We start from the raw sequence: 21,319 nt of genomic DNA on the forward strand, positions 1-21,319 counted from the left end.
ACACCATGGTAATCGCCACGAGAGCATCCTCTGTGGTCACTTCCTAATGTCCAAGAATATTACAATGCTGAGGCCCGTAGGGGTCGACTGAAGTGCATCCTGCTGTCCAGAAGAGACACTCAGCCTACCTACCTCTCTAAACCTTTGTGCATTTATAGGGCATTGCCCGTCTTGTGTCCCTTTGAAACAATTTTGATTTAGCTCTCGTGTTGCTGAAGACACATCAGGGTGCAGTATTTAATTGGTAAATCATGCAGATTAAACATTCTCTTGTGTTATAAACTGATTAAATATCTAATTGTTGAGGAGTTTCATCTCAATGAGATTTTTTTTTAAATCGTGTTGTGATATCTTCTAAAATTAAAAGTAATTCTTTAAATGATAATTAATCAGTGATACTCATCTGAATAGTGTTTTATGAAGGATTAATTTCTTAGGACTTTCCTTGAAAAGAATTCTTTTCAGTAAAGAAACTCTAAATTAAACATTTTAAGTAAAATCGACCTAAACTATGTCAGTGAGTTCAGTAGCCATTTTAAGATATGGTAAGAAAAAAAAATGAAACTATTGCAAGTGAATATGCTTTTCAAAATAAAACTAATTTTGCACTTCTATGCTCTTGTTTGTCTCTGGACTCCCAAATAAGAAAAAGGGGGGAAATGCTCAGAACTTTTGAGTTTACTGTTTCACACCAATGCCCAAATTTTTGATTTGAGAATTTATTCATCCTCAGTAAGATTGACACTACTATTCTTAACTTATTTAAAAATTAAATGTACCATGTTGGTTTCCCAAGAATACATGACATCAATAGGACATAGGTAAGAATGGCTGCTAGATAGTAGGATATATTTAGAACTGACAATCTACTTTTTCAGTCATATTCCTTGGATGAATTTCTTTGTGTATGTCATCAACCTCATTATTAGAAATGCAGTCTGGAACCCGTTAAGATCCGTTAAGAAGACTTCTTTGCCTTCTTGCATTTCTTATCATTCCATGATATTATAGATATATTCTCTTATATGTGAATGTCGATTTAAAAATAGCACTTTTCCTCTTTTCAATGATCTTTCACTTTCAAATGATGAGCAAGTTGTTATATACCTGCCTAAATCAGTATAGATTCCCGTTACAGAGTATTTTCTTTTTGGTTTTGTCCCTATGTAAAAAGAAGTCAAATATAAAGCATTAACTTTGGCACGTTATGCCCAATCATGATTTCCCTATCAACACTCAAAATTAAATGTTACCATCACTCTCATGTCATTCCATTATTTTCCTTTTCCATCACTAGAAAAGATGGATGATAGAAGCTCAGTGATGTACTCGAGACTATTTGAGATCATTTATTTCTACCCACTGTTAGGTCGTGTACCCTGGGCCACACCGTGCACTAAAGGTAGATAAGAAGTTTAACTATCTGTTTCTTACTTGTGTTATAGGACCAGCATCTCACATCTCCTACATTTGAACAATGTCTTATTTAGCTGCTTTAACACATTGTTTTCCAGGTGGTGTTTTTTATTTTCATTATATATATTCCTGCTTTGTTTTACCCACAGTATTTGGACTCCCATTGAAGTTGTTTGACGTCTTTTAAGACAGTTGTAGTCAGACTTGTTCTGTATATGGTCATGTCTGCCTTAATAAATGCCATACAGAGCTTGCTCCTTAGCTGTTTTTTTTTTTCCCCCTCAAAGTTTGTTTCTCTTCAAAACCTCTGCTCTCAAATTACAGCTGTCTCGTTCATTTTGGTTAATAATCCTTATTTTCATGTTATCATTTGTAGGCGTAAGGATTTATGAAAGGATCTACTTTTGATGTATGGTGTGTGCCAAAATACCTTTGGCAAGTCCAGACGCGGCTCTGCGGCCAAAGGCCCTCATTTGAATCTAAGCTGTTGGTGAATTAAGACCTGAGAAACTTGAGATATGCATGCCTAATTGCCTAAAAGAAACTCAACAAGAAAATGTATTGTAGCTTGTTGATCTTATTTCTTTAATAATTCAAAAGGATCTTCCAGAAATATGTGGACTTCTTCCTTAGATTCTTGAAATGTGATCACGGGACGCAATTGTCATTTGGCACTTGCCCAGAAATACACGTCTTTGCGTGAGGCACCTGGACATATGTGGCAGGTCTGGTAGAATCAGCTAATTAACAACACAGGCTTAAACAGGCACCTCATCTGGCAGTGCAGTTAGTTGCCTGATGGTGCTCAGCGGGATCGGGTAGTGCTTTTTATTTTTCTATCCTAATGGTCTGCTGCCCACCTAATTTTGCCTTATTGTCAGTCACTACTTACCGCAGCTTGGGGCCCTCCCAGGAGGCTAAATTATTATCAAAGGATTAGGGAGATGTAGCCTTGCAGCTCTGACATTTCTGATTACTTGTCTACGCCCGAACACTAATTAGCTGTGACTAATTAAGAAAAATGTTCCTGCCATAGAAAACCATTTAAAAGAACTGAGAAGTAGAAAAGCAATTCAAAAGCTGAGCAGTGCTCAGATTTGCTGATGCTCTTTAGATTTCCACCAGAGCCTTAACTCACCTTTAATTGTGCTCAGAATTTAAAAAAAAACAAAAAAAACACCTCACGTGTGAACTGATCTGAGGTTTTTGTTTGAATAGGAAAAAAAAAAAAATTGTGGTTGATCACCTAAAATCTCTTAGCAATGGTAAAACTCTCTCTGATGAATGGAAAATGTCAAAACTTGCATTTTCATCGAGAAATTTTTCTTAACACTGAACGCATAAATATGCATTTGCTTTCATTCACCCAAGCCGGTAACAGTGACTTAATAGTCATGGAAGAAATTAGAATATTCTCCCTCCTGATTTTATCAGAGATAGTTGAAATAATTACAAGCAACATGTTGAGCATTTCAAAAGTTATTTAGTATTGATTTCATGCTGCCTTCACATGTAATAGGGTCTGAAAACTCTGACTTCTCCACACAGAGCCTGGCTTTTCCTCGGTGGTTTGCATGCTTGCACTGCATCTGGCAACCAGTGACTTATTAATGAAAATACCCAGGACTCCCCTGAGACCAGCATCTCTTTCAGTTGACCAGGGTGATGTTTTCATGGAAATGATAGCTACCGTTCTTCTCTTCAAACCTAACTTCATAAGCAAATGACACATGGTTTTAAAGCCATTTTCTGTGGTAGCCTTTTGAACTCCTCCTCCGTCAGACACTCCCTCTGCAAGCTTTCCACGCAGCCCCATCTACATGGTCAGTGCCATTCACAAGTGGACACAGCAATGGCAGCCAGATTGCCACTATTGACTACGTCCAACCAAAAAAAAAAAAAAAAATCCGTGTAAGGAAACGGCTGTTGTAGTAAACCAACATCATTGTGGCAAAACCATGTGTTTATTGAATGCATTGAAAGGAAGCTCTATAAAAGAACAATTTTCACAGGTACTTATAAAATACCTAAACTCCAGAGAGCCCTCAAGTTCTTGATCTCAGCCCAGCCCTAATTAAGAGACCGTCTAAATTTTGCTCTCTTAATATGGGCAAAATGTTTTGTTTGAAATGAAGCAAGTTCTAACCCCTACGTCACCAAAATTCTTCATGCTGTTTTTAAAACCCATTTCCCTTTTTCCTCTCAGTGGAGAACAAAAAGCAGGTAGCCAGCATCTCTAGGGAATAATCCTTCCTATATATAAAGACTGTTATTAAGGCGCCTGTCATACTTGTCTACTCCAGGATAAATAATCCCTATTTGCTAAACTTCTCTTCATAGGCCCCTTTTCTAGCCCTTTAATCATCTTTGTGGCTGTCCTTTGAAACTTCTCAAAATGTTCTCGGTCATGCTTAGGGTTTAGAGTCAGGAATAGGATGCAGTATTTGAATGTGGCTGAACAAGATTTTTTTCAAGGCATATTCCTATTTATGCATTCTCATGGATAACTTTCCCATACTTTTGCTCTACTGATCCTTATAAATTTGGTCCCATATACTCCCCATATTTCTTGTTGACTTTCCTCTTACTTACTGCCTATATTATACAGATAAAAATGTATATGTTTATTGATGTAAGATGGTCATTCATTTGACGTTTTGGATGCATAAGATCTAGAAAACAAATCCAATTCATCCTTCAAATAGGATGTGCAAGGAATGGTGGTGAATGTTGGGATTAAAAGGTTAGGCCTTGGGATTTCCCTGATGGTCCAGTGGTTAAGACTCTGCACTTCCACTGCAGGGGGCACTGGTTCAATCCCTAGTTGGGAAACTAAGATCCCACATGCTGTGCGGCCAAAAAAAGAAAAAAAAAGGTTAGGCATTAGTTTTCTCCCACATAGTTGGGTATCTCTGTCACAATGACTCGGTAGGATTTTAATTAAAATAGGAAATCAAAACCCCTCTTATTATTTATTCATACAACCAGTATTTATTTTCTAGAGGCCACACACTGCTAGAGGCTGAGAATACAGTGTTAGATAAGATACACCAAGTTCCTGCCCTAAGGGAGCTTACATTCTTACGGCCAAGTGGGTCTTCTGAAAAAGTTGTTAATTTCTACATTAAAATGTTTCATATTTTCATCTATTGAATAGACATTAATAGATTTTTTCCAAATGCATGTACTATGGAGAATTAAAATTTAGTACCCTTTCAAAATAGATGATAGTGATTATCTAAATATGACGTTTATTTATTTCTCTCTGTTGCAAGTGGATGATTGGAAACTTGCCAGAATTTAGGGCCAATGCAAGGGTTGTACCTAGCTCTAGTGCCTGCAATATCAAATGCCGTGACAGTACAACAAGGGCACGCTCTCCCCCTCTACCCTCCATGGGTTCTTTGCTCAAAAGCCAGGCTTATAACCAGCTCCCAGGAGAGCTCTCATATTGCCTCAGACTCAAGTCAATAGTGCCACACCAGTGATGTTTCTCACTCTTTTTTTTTTTTTAACACCTCTCACAAAACCAACAAGCATTGAAAGCACCCAGGACATGTCACTTCTTGGCGTAAATGCACAGGCAGCGCTGCCAGCCCTACACCAGAGATGCCCCACAGCCTCAGATGCCCCCCAGGAATAGCTACCAACACCCCTGAGCATATGCTGGAGGGGCAGCTCACTGCATGCGTGACAGACTCTTGAGGGCCAATCCAGGAGCTTGAGCACATCAACCTCTGAGCACATAATGTTATCGTATCTTTGTGTATAAGAGTATATATGTGGACACTCACATATGTACATAGACATGGGGGTTTGTTAGTTTGCAGTACTTTCTCCTTTACTTAATTCATCACTTAAAACGAAGTTAGACTGTCACATTTTCAGTCCTATGTTAAATTTCTTTAGCCAGATGCAGTTGTTTACTTTTTGATGATGTCTACAACTTTAGCATGCATTAAATTATGTTGCTATTAATGAAGCATGTAATTCAAGTCAACAGTTCCTCTGGCTCTGATATTCTTTTATCTTTTTTCTGTTGAAAAGCTGCCCTGCCACTATTATATACGTAACAGTTTATATTTCCAAATATTTAAAAGCATTCAGTCCTTCAACAGATATGTAATGCATGTCATGTGCCAGACATTCTGCTAAGGGCGCAAGATATCAATAAAAAGACTTGGTTTCTGCCTTATGGATACTCACAGCCTGGTGAGGCAGACATAGGGCACATTGTGCAGTATTTTTATAGACACCTGTACAGAGTTCTAGGAGCAGGAAATACAGGAGCATCTAAGTCTGCCTGGTAAGAGATAGTGTTGGCTTCATAGCAGAAATGATAGTTGAACTGAGTCTTAAAGGTCAACGTGAATCTGGCCAATGAAACGTACATGGGAATAAAAGTCCAGACAGAGGGATTGGCATGCCCAAAAACCATAGATATAGAGAAACCCAACATCTAGCAGATCAGCAGGTCATTCAGGTCCTGTGGGAGTGCACCATGAGTCAGAGACCGGAAGGTTGCTATTTATCCCAGTCCTTACAACACTCTGGAAAAGGGACTTAGGAATAATTGTTCCCTATTTTTTATGAGGAAACTGAAGCAGAAAGACTTGCTAACCATTAATTCTCAGACCTAGGTTTTATCTCAAACTTGTACCATTTAATAGTCTAATTTATTTTTATCCAGACCCTACATTATTGATTTAAATGCAATATCGACCAAACTTTTATATATAGTACTTAAGATGAGTCATTCAACCAGATGAACAGGTTATATGCCCAAATAAATCATTAATAGTCTATGTCTGCACCCCAGACTGGTGCACACACCGTTATAACTGGGTTGACCACCAGTTCAACCAAACCATTGATTAGTCAAAAGATTAGCCAAACCAGTATGCGTTCCATCATTTGTCAATAAGTAGGCGAGAGGGGGAACAACTGATGATCTGAAATTTTCACTTTGTAATCACTAATCTTTTTAGCACCAGGGAAAGAACCACAGAATAAATTTACAAAGGCACTTGCCTACTTGATGATAATGAATATGAAGAATAGTATTGATTTTAATGCTCTTTGTCTAGTGTGAGAATAGGTAGGCTAGTTTAATAATATTACTTTCAGGATATTTTGGAAGACAGGAATTTTGGGGTTAATGAAATAGTAGTGAGTGGAAAAGAGCTTTTGCAACCCCCAATTTGTGGAACTTAACCCTATTATGTAACATCCTATTTTATAACTGAAGAGGATTGAATGCATCTTGGAAGTGTCTTGGTTATTATATTCATGCATTTTTTAAAAGAAAAGGAATGGGGAAAAAAAAGTACTGAACTTCAAGAGCAGGAAAGATTTTTCAGCATTCAACAAGCATTTATTAGGTACCTACTATATGCCAAACCTCCCATGTTAGTACTTTTTACATTTTCCCTTTCTTAACAGACATCATGGTGCTCATGAACTCTCCTTTGCAGACTTCCTCATAGAGATAAGAAATGAAAATCTCCCTGAATGTGAGTTTATTGAATATGGAGGGAAAAAGGCATGAATCAAGTTATTCTTTGTTCTGTATTTTAAAAAAAGAAGATGAGGAAAACTGCACATATAGATCGAGTCCCCTCATGAATGAACTAAGGATCTTCATTCCACATTGCTTTGTTTTGTTGCAGTGAAAAAAAAATTCTTCCCAGTATTCCTAAGCATTAGGGTATATGGCACTTTAAAACAACTTAAGAAGGAAACACGTGGGAAATGCATAGCACAAGAACCATTTGGTTGGTTACCCTAACAGAGTGTGGTTCTTCCAAAAATTGATTACATTATGTAATTACATTATCAGGTGTACAAATACCTTTGGAAATGCAGATTACAGTAACTTGCAAGAAAATGTGATGGACTTCTTTGAAACAACAAGCATCTCCTGTATTACTTCACAATCCTGTGTTATGATAACTATCAGGAACCACCAGGAATGGTAGAGTTGTTTTCTTAGTTGTTTGCTACAAGCATCAAACTACTCTTAAAAAATCAGAGACTTCATTGATGGAACAGACAGTTTCATAGAAGGAAATGGAATAACCTAGTCGTCATGAGCACAGACTCTGGAGCATAGATATAAGATGAATCTTAACCTTGCCACTTATATAAACTTAAGTAAATTGCTTAATCTAAACTCAGTTTTCTACCTACGTGAGCTCAGTTTCCATGCAAAATAGGAATAATAACCACTTCATCAAGGTTGTTTTAAGAATCAAATGAAAATTTAACGGATGCACTTGAACTTCCCATGGAGGATTTTTTAAAAACATCAGATGCCTTTATAATCAGAGTATTATTATTATATAATATATAATATAATATATTGTATATAACTGTTTGTTATAAAATCATAAGAATACTTCACAGTTCTTAATAAGTTTCATTTATTCCTCATTATACTTTATTGTTTCACTTTTATAATATGTCTGTACTTCATTTAAAGGCCAAAATGAATCAATTTAAAACAAAATAACAGGTAATAGAAACTTCTGGAGTCCTAGACTTGAACATTTGGATGAAAAAAGCTATATTTAAGTAGCATTAAAAAAAACAATTTGGCTTTTCCCTTCTTTTAGGAGAATCACAAGCTATATTGCTTCTAATCATGCCCCTTCCTTTGACAGTCAAATCTAATCTCATAGTATTTCTGGAGAGCATAAAAATCTTATTTTAAAGCTAGTTCATATAACCTGTCCTTCATATCACAGATGAGGAAACTGAGGCATAGAGAAAGCAAGTGACAGGCTCAGTCAAGCAAATAGTCACATCACAGGGGCCGGCACTGCGGCCCCTGCAGCTTCTGTGTCGATGTTCTTCTCTGGTGTGTTCACGGCCAGCCCTCAGCCTCCATGTCCAGATGCAAGTCTCTGTTTCCCTCTTCCTGCGTGCCTCCGGGGCTAGCTGGTTGATAGATGTAGGTTGGGGTGAACACTTCCTGTATTCTTAACCTAATAGACTGGTTTCAGTTTTCCTTAAATATAGCCTTTAATCCTATTCCAAGCCAACACAAAATTCACACTTAAAACTTTCAAAATGCTTGTGTTTTGAGCGTCTGTTTTGTAGAACCAAATATAATCATTTCAGTGGGTTACCTTGAATAGAGGGTGGAAATGTTGGTATTATTATATCAAATGTACTGTTAATATAGATCTGCATTTTAATGCCTAGAAATGGGAAGTGACCACGAATTTAGTTATATTAAACAGATGTACTATTGACAAAAGGAACACTCCATGTATAAAGAAACATTTCTATTTACTTTTTAATGTACTGGTGAAACTGTAGGGCATTAACAGTTCTAAATAATTTGTTGCCCTCTAAAGCCACGAAATGATCCTAAAGGAGGCTTTATATTTATCAAGCTTTTCAAAACTATTATTCTTTTATCCAATTCAACTTAACATTTAAAAGGCACATATTTCCTAAGATGAGATTTTCTAGATGGTATTTCATTTCAACACGGTGACTTGACTCTGGTAAAACTATCAGCTTCTCTTGAAATAAATGAAGAAATGCACACATACTGTGGAAACGTAGCCATTTCATATCTGGGGGCACTAAAAAGTGTTGGGTTTTTTTTTTTTTTTTTTTTTTCTCGTTCACCTATTGAGACGAGCCTAGCTGGAGAAGAATGAAAATATATCAGCTAGTTGTACCAAGTTCATAATCAATAAAAAGCTAAACACTTAAGCAGAAAATGTATCACAGATTTGTTCCCCAGCAAAGCAACTATTTTTACCCTGCCATCACCATCAGAAGCCACATTCTGACAGAAATCATTTGCTTGAAGCAGCCGCAATATATGAACCCTATGTGGTCCTGTGATTCAGATTTAGGAATATCAGCCCCGGAAGGTCTGAAAGACATTGTGCATTAGTATGTATTGAGACCTCATTCCAGGTGGCAAGCAGCTGGACTTTTTAAAAAAATAAAACTTCCAAAATAAAGGCGAAGCGCCTGTTTCCAGGCAATGAGTGTTATATTTAACTGAATCCTCCTCAAAATGTTATAAATTAGGCAGCAAAGGGAGCCGTGCATATTTAATATATTTGTTTTGTATTTCCACTAGTCAACAGAATAATGAAATTCCTTAACTACTTCTCTTTAACTTGCATGAAGAAAGCACGGTATGTTGCTAAATCTCTTTTCACCAGCACTGCCGAGAAACAACTTTAATCCTTGTTAGAAAATTGCCGAGTCTGGGCCTGACAAAGAGCTCATGCTTGTTCCATTGTTAGTGCTCCCAGGCACCGAGAGCAGAGCCCTTTACAGCTGCGTGGATCCCGCCCGGCTCAGCTGCACTATTTAGGAGAGGAGGTTTGTCAATTTCTATTGACAATGGAGAGAGTTTTTCAGGGCCTGTAGCAGTGCTGACACAGTTGGGGATCAATGCCAGCCATTCAGAATGCACCCTCTTTCATTGCTTTCGTTTGTTAATTCAAGACTAAAGGTCCACTGAGGGGGTTCAGGGTGTTTAAGAAAGCTGATGAACTGTTTAAGAAAGCTGATGAACTGCAAGCGTTTATAGCCCTGGTGTGGCAATTTCCATAGTCAGTGGCAACTCCTGGCACTGAGGGAGCTGTGTCCTTGTTGACCCTCTTGTTATTAAAAATGCACAAGTGCTGCGCTTCTCAATATTTCAACACTCTTTCATTGTCAATACCACCTTCTGAGCCCTTCAGCTTGTTGCTTGCTCTAAAGATCTTCTTAGATTGGGTTTGAAAACTTCACCTTAAACACTAGATTAGACTGATGTTCTGTTTTCCGTGCTCCTGTTGATTTGTTGAACCTTCCCAGGGCTGGAAAGCAAGTAGCAGCTTGATGGGGAGACGGGCTGCTAATATGATTTACCAGTCTACAGTCATGCACAATAAGTGTGAATAAATACAGGGGTCTCACAGAGTCAACCCTAGCCTTTCCTTTTCTTTTCTTTTTGCTTTAAAAGAGATATCTCAAGAAAATGAAGTGAGTAAGGCATGCCCTTACAGGAGTTGAATGAACCACAAAAAAGAAAAAAAAAAAAAAAATTTTGTTAAAGTGGTAGGCTGCTGGCATGGATTGATGGAGAGAAAAAGTGTAGAATATACACTAACTGCTTTATTCTTAAGTAGACCAAGCAAGGAATAAAGCAGTAGTGCCATACCCACGACTTGAGTGCAAGCTCCAGCGCCCCTTCGTTGTCATCCCCTGAAAGGAAAAGTGAATAGTCAAACAAGTTGCTTTATAAAATTAACTTTTCCAAAATGAAAGCACATTTTCTAACAGTCACACTTCACTGCACATTCACCCCTTTCAAATTTTTTTTTCTGTGCTTTGGAGGGTGGTTTGGTTTGCTTTGGTTTGGTGGGGTGGGGGGAATGACGCTAGCTTACCTTTGACTTTTTTCTCAAGATGAAAAAAATGGAATCTGTGGTCCTCCACCCAGAAGAACATACCCATTCCAGCACCAGAAATAGGAAAATGCTAGTGATTTCTGTTTGGTGGTTTTGTCTGTTTGGTGTATGTGTGTGTGTGTGTGTGTGTGTGTGTGTGTGTGTCACCATATATAAGAAAGAAGCAGTCCTAGTAAGGTTTTTTGTTTGTTAGCTTATTCTTCATAGCAACATAAACTCTAAGCTAAGCTATTGATTTCTCTTCATCATTTGCTTGATTTAGCTGAAATTCTTCAAAATGCTTTGACTTTGGAACCAAAAAATATGCATGATTAGCAGATGGAATAATTTTTCTTATAGAATGTTCCTTGTAGAATAATTTGTTTGCCTTTAAAGTAAGATAATGATGAAGTAGCTTAAGCACTTTATTAACATTAGTTCTTTTTCTCTGTTTCTATAGTTAACTTTAGATCATTTTATTTCCAAATTATTCTTCTTTAAAATTATAATTTTGGCATTGTGTTAAAGAAATTATATTAATAATAAATTTCTGTTATGTTAGATGTCCTTTCAATTATCACTTGTTCATAAGTATCACTCATATGTAATGGAAAAATGAAGTTACATTAATTTTAAATTACCTAAGGATTTTTTAAGAACATAAGATGCATATGGAGTAATTTTAAGAAAGTATTTTCATTTACCTCAGATTCATGCAACTTACCATATATATAGTAACTTTACAGTCTAACAGCCCGATTAACTTGTATGTTATAAACTTTGTACAATATATCGTATTTTGTGCCCCCAACTAAAAAAAAAATTATTCCTTGAAGAAGCACTATAATTTAAGAGTCATAACCATTATGACTACATTTTAGTTTTCAAGTTACTTGGAGGGTGGGCTGGGAGTGAGGGTGTTAATTCAGTATACTCATATTCAATATCACCAATACCTATGAGTATTTACCTGCATTAAAATAGAACTCAAGTAGTTGAGGCTATAACTTGAAATAAGGAAGTATAGAATTTAAATATCAGATACTAATCTATTAAGATTTAAGGGCTTCCCTGGTGGCGCAGTGGTTGAGAGTCTGCCTGCTAATGCAGGGGACACGGGTTCGAGCCCTGGTCTGGGAAGATCCCACATGCCGCGGAGCGGCTGGGCCCGTGAGCCACAGCTGCTGAGCCTGCGCGTCTGGAGCCTGTGCCCCGCAACGGGAGGGGCCGCGATAGTGAAAGGCCCGCGCACCGCGATGAAGAGCGGTCCCCGCACCGCAATGAAGAGTGGCCCCCGCTTGCCGCAACTGGAGAAAGCCCTCGCACGAACCGAAGACCCAACACAGCCAAAAATAAATAAATAAATAAATAAAGTAGGGGAAAAAAAAATTAAAAAAAAAAAAAAAAGATTTAATATGTCAGCTGAAGTACTGAATTTTTTAAGAATTTAGGAGTATCTCATTTTATAAAACTTATTTCTGATACTTTTACATGTCCTGAAAATTAGGAAAGTAATCATTAGGAAAAAGCAAAACTGGGTACATGAATAATATTTTTTTTAAACAACCATAGCCCATCTCACATTTTAAAAACTTGAATGTTCATTCATCCATTCAGTATCACAGTATTCAGTAAATCAGTTATTCATTTTCATTAGCTTATCTCATTTTATGCATGTGTGTCCAGTAGGCCAACAAATTAATAGAAATAAGTCTGATGAAATGTTAAACTAATTCATTTTTATATTATGCTTAAACTACCATTCCTTATACTAGATTTTATTAGAACAATGTTAGTAAATACAAGTCCAGGTGAATTTCAGACTTACTTGAATCACTTGAGATTTCTTTTAGAAATTTGTATTTACTGCTTTATTATGGAAGAAAAATATCTTTTAAGATTTTTTTCTGTGTTTGAATACCTAAGAACATATGCACATACATATGTGATCTGTAGTGTCACTGTGTGTACACAAGCAAGGCACAAAATACCTTCTCTTTCAAAAACTCTTTTGTCATTTCCTAAATGCTGCGTGGACATTGATATTTCTCACAGTTATCTGAATGAGTAGCATTATTACATTATTTTCTTACAGTATTACCTAAACCTGGCTCTGGCGTGTAAGTACTGAATCCCTTAAAATGCCATCACTAATGGCAGATTGCCCTTTTTTGAAAATAGGAACAAAATTTCTTCTTTTACTATACTCACAGGCATTATATAGGAGCAGGAAAGTACATTAGAGAAGAATTTCAATTTTCCCACCAAGAAAGTTGTAAGAAACAGAGAGAAAATATGAACCTTCCAAAAGCACTTGCAAAATGAAACAGATTGTTTTCTTTTATAATTTGGTCAACTGACATCTGTTTTTGTGATTCTTATAAGACACAAGAATTTCATCCTGATAATGTTCCTTCCTAAGATCTGAAATCTGTATTTTAGGTGGTTTTAGACCATCTTGGCAAATACTTAACAACCGATAGTAGATAAAGGTGTGACTGGGGATTAGAGGTTAGTAAGCTGTGGATGTTTTTTGCCATCCCTCCTTTAAAATGCTATTTCTGGGTATTGCCTACGTGCATGATGGCATCTACTCTGATTTTTATATAACGTACAGGCTAATGGGAAATTTCCCTTTGAAAATAATTTACCTGTTTTTTTCCTGCTGCTTGGCAGTCCATTCAGTTCCATAACACGTATTTAGTACCCATTGTTACCTACAAATTACAAAGCAGGCCGCTAGGCTGCAAATGCAAAAACACTGTTTCCCATGAATATGTTACAGCTAAAAGACTGTAATGTTAATTCGTGTAAAGAACAGCCTAGGTCAACTTAGCAGATTTTCTAGCAAAACATACAATTCTGTTAACAGGAAATTATAGCATTATTGACTTCAAGTGCTGATCTATGGTCATTTCAGAGTGTTTCATTACCCCCTCATTACCGAATCTGTTAAATGAATACTGCAGAGGTTGTTTTCTTTTCTGTTTTCCTCCCCCCGCCCCCATCCTTCTTTCCAGCAATGGTACAGCAGTTCCATGAAAGTCATTTGTGTGTGGTTGGCTGATAGATTAGACCTTCAGCTTCATATTTACCAACTGAAGACACTAATCAAGATTGTGAAGGTAAACAAAATGTGTTTAGATGTGAATTGCCCAGCAAGCTATAAAGAATAATGGCAAGATACTGACATATAAGAAAATCGTATTTAATATACCTGAGTGGATGTAAGTACTTTAAAAACATCACTTTCAGCAATGATGTCCTGCTGTTTATTCCATTTTCAGTTAGATTACTAAATAAACATAAATTTATCATTTTTGCATTAATAACTTAAAAGTATTTTGTTATCAAGTAATCATATTTGAAGATAATATATACATAAAGCCCCTAGCACATTTACCTGAATGTAGTAGGTCCACAGTAATTTTGTATTAATTGTCTGAGGTATAGAAATGTTTTCTCCTAATATATTTCCTTCATATTTATTCATATATTATTATGAGGACTTTTGAATTATATTTGCCCCTAGGATAAGGAGAGTATCCTTTATTTTGTTATATCCTGATATGAAAGTAAAACATTGTCACTGCCTGAATTCTTTTGGAAACATGCCCCTTCTTATATGTAAGAGCTGATCAGTATGAGTGTCGGGGACAATGCATAACCACTAACAGATGTTATATCAGTTCAATGAGGCCACTTTGACTTCTGCTTTTCAAGAGAAAATGTAATCACGTGCATGTTATATTGAGTGAGTAGGGGCTTTAAAGTAATATATTATTCCACATGATTTTTCACACCTTACAAATTCGAGTGGAAATACAAAATTTACCACAGGTATAACTTTTTCTTAAAATTGAGACAAATTCTACATTATGGCAAAAAACATAACTCTAAGCTCTTGTGAATCAGCTGTTCCTTTAAATAAGTGACTTTTACTTCCATTCTAGTACCATTTATCAAATGGTATATGTATACCATTTATGTATTTATATATATGTGTGTGTGCCTATATATGTGTATATGTATATTTGCACATACATATATATGTATATGTGTGTATTTGTGGGTATGTGTGTATATGTACGCACACACACATACACAGTGGTTCTCACAGTGTCATTCCTGATATAACATTATCAGCATCACCTGGGAACTTGTTAGACATGCAAATTCTTCGGCTCCACACCAGACTCACTAAGTCAGAGCGTCTGAGAGTGGGTCCTGGCCATCTGTACATGAACAAGCCCTCCAGAGGATTCTGATAGAGATAAAGGTTGAGAAGAACCACTGTGTCACATCATTAAAAGTTTTATCCACATTAAAATATTTTCCACCATTCTCTTGGTTCCTGCAGTTTCGTTAGAATATGAATTCTTTTGTGCCACAGACACATAGGTTATAGAAAGATCCACCAAGAGGAAAGTTCTGTTCTAAAGTCAGAAATCGGCAAATCTACTGGAACATAGAACCAGACCTACAATGTCACAGTAATAGCAATCATGATTAGTCATAAATAACAAGTAAAATTAGTCACCCACTAATTTTAACACACTAAAACACTACATTTCAATCGACAGACTACCTTTGATCTAGAACACTTTTTACCAGGTGTCATTTATTTTACAAAGAAACTGAAAACACATTATGATACGTTCATGTTTGCTTTAGTTCCTCCTTGGTTTCTTCCTTGTTTCTATAAATGTCACTTGGAGAGCTTTCAACTGAAGTTTGTTTTTCGTAAAAGAGAATCAGAATAATCTGTGTTTACCTTCTAAATATGTGTACATGTTAAGATTGCAGTCTATTCTGTGACTGATATTGGGATTAGCTTGTTCCCCTTAGGATCAGCCATATTTTCAAGCTAATGTCTACTTGTGTTCAGGATGTCAGAAATTACATACTCGGCTGATTGGTATTAGCTGATAGATTGGTAAGCTCTTTCTTTGTTTTTAGAATAAGAATCTCCATTTTTTATTAGCCCATCATCTGTTTATTTCAAAGTTATTCCTCTTCTCGTATTCACAGTCATAACAGTTCAAGCACCAGTGACTATTTTAGCAGAAAAAATGATTAATAATTTTGTTAATTATAGTGTGACATTTCCATTGTATTCTAAGCCAGTCAGTTTATCTTATTTTAATATAGTCTTCATTATGGCTACCAACAGTCAAGACTGATTAATAGGAAATTAAATTTCATGTATATGTTTGACTTTCCATGTTTTGTTTGTCGCAAGCAGGTCCCCAAACTCAGCCAATACTTTCTTGGGCTGGTACATTTAATCAACTCATAGGGCTTTATTTAATAATTAAAAGTGATTATTTTCACGATGAAAATTAGGATGAATTAATTTCAGTGTTCTGATTGGTTTTTTTCTACTTTGAATATAAACAGACTTTAACCAATTTCGTACATAGATTCATCACTCTTCGGAGCCTATATGGCTATGCTTATAATGCTCATTTTCCAGTGAATTTAAGCAGCTGTTAAACAGCACGTGTATAGAATCGTGCAGGCCCCGAGTAGGCTTTCCTTCCATCCACATCACTTAGACTGGACCTGCCTGTCACAGCAGAGTAGCGCATTCTACTCGGGAGCCGAGCCGAGAGCCACTGGACCCCGGCAGCCTAGTCCTTCGAAGCATTGTCATTCTTCTGTGCCCACGGAGACCCAGGTGCCATCAAGATGGATACGATAGCCAACTTTGCCCCACAAAGACACTCAGACGCCAGTTGGTTCATTGACGTTGCTCACTAAGAAGAGACAAATTGCAGTAAGATTTTCACACAAGATTTAGGACTAAGAAATTAACAAAGTTTAAACATGAGAATGGTTTATTTGGGGAAGGGAAAAATAGAATCCTCAAATAATCAAAATGGCTGCTGGATTTCTGTTCTCCCTAGAGGCCATTTGACATTTAAAAGCGGTTAACATAAATGAGCTGCCTCTTTTACTAGGAGAAAAGACGACAAGTGAGCAGCACCCTGCGGCAGGCACTTGTCTTAAGTAAGAGCCCAGCAGACCTTCTTGGCAACCACAGAGGATCTCTAAGTGTCAGTAACATGTTATGAATTCTAAAAAGAGAGAAAGAGAGAGATTGCAAGGGTACCTGCCCTGCAGTGCCCCTAACTGCTTATCGCTTACTAATAAAGTAAGGAAGCAGAGTCTTAAGTTTATACAAATTAGAAAGCCTTTAAGGCTGCAAATCCACAATACAACTCTGTCCTGGCCAACTTACTGATACTTAAGCTAAGTCTAAGGAAAGTCATTCCAATAAAATAAGAAAGTGGGACTCACAAACTTGGTATATAATTGTCAGTGGAACACTAATACTTTATTTCAGATGTATTATCTGTAGATGAATATTTTGTGTGCTTGATATATTTTTAATCTAACTGTCAGAGTGTTAGAGGCTTGAACAGAAACCTCTATGGTAGTAATACCATGCATACTAGTTACCAGATTTTTCCAGACAAAATTTACCTTACAGAGTTACTTCATGGGTTCTGATGCAAGTTACCATATGTTTTGGTGTGAAAGTATCACCTTAGTAATAATAAGCTTTAATGGTTTAGAAAGAGAATATGAGGATGGTGGGATTTATGTGTCTTAATACAAAATATTAAAATCAAATTAAAAGGACTACCCTGGTGACACAGTGGTTAAGAATCCGTCTGCCAGTGCACGGGACACGGGTTCAAGCCCTGGTCCGGGAAGATCTCACGTGCCGCGGAGCAACTAAGCCCATGCGCCACAACTACTGAGCCCACGTGCCACAACTACAGAAGCCTGTGTGCCTAGAGCCTGTGCTCCACAACGAGAGAAGCCACTGCAACGAGAAGCCCGTACACCGCATCAAAGAGTAGCCCCCGTTCACCATAACTAGAGAAAGCCCACACGTAGCACCAAGACCCAACGCAGCCATAAATAGATAAATAAATAAATAATCAAATTTAAATAGTTTGGGTCATTTAAGAAAAAAAACACTAAATTTTTCTTGCTGTTGAGATACTGACCTCAGATACAGTATAGTGTTCCTCACCATTCAGTTTATTTTTTGGACATGAGGTGGGCTTTATTTATGCATTTTATTTATAACAAGTGAATATCACTTCTGAAACTTGAATGGTACCATGGGGCATAAGTCAGATGATACAAGACAGGAAGATAAAATGTGAAAACACCAATGGCACCACTACCTTGTAATGGTTCTGTTCCTTCCCAGAAGTCTGTTTGTAGACCAGGTGTGTATATCCAGGGGATTAAGATGCCATCCATCAGCACTTCCTACCTCAGGTGAATAAGCACCTTCAGCTGAGCTGTTTGAATATTATATTTTCCTTCTAACTGTGTTGAGTGAAATCAGGCATCCCTTAATGTTAATTTTCAGCTATTGGAGTTGTAATTTTGGGCTGGGAAGTACAACATTCCTTTTTTTATTTGACTTCTTTCATCTGTTAAGTGCAAACCCCCAAAAAAGTGACTGTTAGCAATCATTTAGAACAAAAAAGGAGCACATTGATATGTATTGATACTTTGGGCCAGTCCATTGACATCTGGCTGTTTAGTATTCTAAATCTAACATAGGACAGTTAAAAAAAAAAACTTTAAAGATATTTAGCATTTTAATGGCCTTAGAAGTGCCTCTACAGAATGAGCTATCTTCATTTGTGCTTTGTTTCCCCATTAACTCTAGACTTTTTCTACAACTTTAAAAATCAATAATAAAATCCCAGCCTTGTTTAGTCATCAAAAACTCATGTGTGAAGAAAGTCTCACTTCAGGAGAAAAATAAAATAAGGAAAGTTTTATAGGTTACATATCTTAAGAGCCACAGAAATCAGAGTTTTGTTGTTATTCTTGTTGTTTTTAAGAATCACTATATAAACAATAACATGATATTTGCTCTATTTTTGACACGTAATACACCAAATAATAATTTACTGTTTCACACCAAAAAAAGTAAATATGATTTATTAGCCCATCAATGGAAGTTTAACGCCAGAATTTAACACTTCACATTCCAAGGCAATTTCAGAAGGGCAAAATTCATACAGACATTTAGGTGTACACAAATTTTTACCCAGTGTGCATATAAATAAACTTTATAATTCACAAATGTTGAAAATGCAAACTTGTTTTAGTGTTAATAGGATTAATCCTCTTCCCTCCGCACACCTCCCCCAAAAACCTAATGCATTTTATAAAATGCAACGTATTTTTCAATACTAAAATAAAGCCTCCTCAATTGAAAAACTAAGAATTCCTTCATATTGAAAATGTACATAAGTACATATCATTTTACCTTTGTTACAGGTTATTCAAATAGTAAATTCTGTGCAATTAGTAATATTTGGGGGAAAAAAAGCTCATTTGTCATCTGACAGTCACAACATTTTGATCTACTCAGAGTGATTCTAGTTTGAATAGCACTATCAAAAGTCTCATTTCATTTGCTCCCCAGCACCTACACCAACAGGATGACTGGCCTGGGCAGCTACAATCCGAATCCATTAGTGAATTGTCCAAGATCATTTCTGAAATGCCAACTGAGTATATATACATTTAGACATACACAAATACATCCAGACATATAATCCGTAAGGGATCTAAGCAAATTCTCTCTCCTTCCTCCAGAAAACCTATAGGGACTTCCGATTGCAGGGTGTGTTGGAAGTCACCCTGAACAGTAAGACCTATGACACCCTGCACAGACGTTTAACAGTAGAGGAGGCTACAGCTTCTGTTTCGGAAGGAGGAGGACTTCAGGGCATCACGATGAAAGACAGTGACGAAGAAGAAGAAGGCTAATAAAATGCAGCTCTGCAGAAGGAAGGAGGACCTTGACATTGTTTATTTTGTACCTGTCCTTGTAATGACATTGATTGTTTGGACCAAATATAAATGCTTGTATTTCACTCTACATTTTAAAAAGTTAACCTGAAGCAGAGTTAAAAGAGAAAATGCCAAGTATTTTTTTGAAGAAGATCAGCCTTTTTTGTGTAGCTTGATCTAAAATGATCTTTGGCACTGTGATTGGAACATGAATTTTTTTTTTTTTAAAGAAGATTCGACTTTTTTTTCTGTAATTACGTCAAAGTCATGTCGCTTGTGTGAAGTGAAATATGTATTTCTCATGATACAACATTGTGAGAATAAGCCACTTCTCATCATTGTGCCGGCTCTATTGTACGTACCCTTGTTAAAATGGTGTGTACTTGACAGTTTATCATTTATGTGCAAGGTTTGTTTCCTAGTTAATTTATCATTGTTGTGATGTGTGTTAAGACTTTAACCTTGGTTCTTAGTACTCTGAATTGGTCTTCCTGGGCTTAAAGGATCGCCAAACCCAAATATAGACTAGATTATCCAATGGGCTTGTGTCTTGTTCCATTCTGAACATTTTTTCCTTCAAGTATAAAAAATCCCAAAGTGTGGGGTAGTAAGTGTGCTGTCGTCAAAATACCATATTCTCCTACTACTAAGTGTAACAGCTTGCAGGCAATAAAAGTCCACTTGGTCCTAACCACTTATGTACTTATTAACTTGTATAAATTAAATACAGTAAAATATGTTTGCAGTATTATAACCATCTCAACAATTTGGCTCTGTGTTTTTATTGTGTTTGTTTACAGTCAAATGAGTAAAAGATATTAACACTACTTTCCATCTAGTAGGCACTCACACTTGTTAAAAGAACTAGTTAAATATGAGAGCATATTTCCATAGCAAAGCTGATGTTGGCTACATACTCATAGATTGTGTATTATTAGTTAACATTAGCAATTAGTGTTAATAATGAGTAATACTAGAAATGCTAGTAATGTTAACTAGCAATTGACATATTAACAGTTTTTCTTCCCCCAAAGTATTTTCTGGCTACAATTTTAAATTGTAATTTATCTTTGAATTTTAAGTCTTGTATTTTTTTCAAAAATATGCCAGCATTCATTCATAAGTAGTTTTTAAATGAAGTGAGTTAATGCAGAATAAGTGAAGGTATGCCTGAATTTGTGTAAACATAAGTTCTGAAGCTTTGGAAGTGAAACAACTTCTTGGCCCTCCAAATTTATTCTGGTGCCTGACCTAGACTAGCCCACAAAAACCTATTTAATCCACAGTTATTATATAATATTGTTTGGGCTCAATTCTGGGTCCTAGGGGTAAGAGACCCTGTGCTACAAGATAAACATGAATGGAAATTTCTTCTCCTTTCCTGGATTAGAGACCCACTCTACCAGCTCAGTATTGTTGAAAGGCAGTTTGTCTTGGAATGCTTGTCCTTCCCTTTCTTCTCCACCCTCATGCCAATACTATCCTTTCTCAAGCCCTCAGGTGTCTAGTCAGGCTACCCTCAAGTCCCCAGTGGTACCCTCCCCAAGTTGGCTCTGCACAGCTCAAATTGCTCTCTACTTGGAACTTACCCACCCTTCTTTTCCTTTATACCGAATGTCTATTTCGTTGTTGATACAGCTTATCTCAGAGTA

The 21,319-nt window shown here is 36.6% G+C and overlaps 1 protein-coding gene across 12 annotated transcripts in view; it reads left to right on the forward strand.

Moving 5' to 3' along the window:
* Window positions 1-20,427, forward strand: part of CADPS2 (calcium dependent secretion activator 2) — a 545,377-nt gene extending 524,950 nt beyond the window's left edge. For 11 of the 12 annotated variants that reach the window (XM_057549847.1, XM_057549843.1, XM_057549845.1 and 8 more), the window contains 2 exons: window positions 13,847-13,951; window positions 19,470-20,427. In XM_057549847.1, the coding sequence (XP_057405830.1) occupies window positions 13,847-13,951; window positions 19,470-19,643 (279 nt within the window). In that variant the 3' untranslated portion in view covers window positions 19,644-20,427. The remainder of the gene's footprint in view (window positions 1-13,846; window positions 13,952-19,469) is intronic. The other variant, XM_057549849.1, reaches the window with a different exon arrangement.
* Window positions 20,428-21,319: the final 892 nt, after the last annotated feature.

Source organism: Balaenoptera acutorostrata, chromosome 7, assembly GCF_949987535.1.
Source record: "Balaenoptera acutorostrata chromosome 7, mBalAcu1.1, whole genome shotgun sequence".
Lineage (NCBI taxonomy): Eukaryota > Metazoa > Chordata > Mammalia > Artiodactyla > Balaenopteridae > Balaenoptera > Balaenoptera acutorostrata.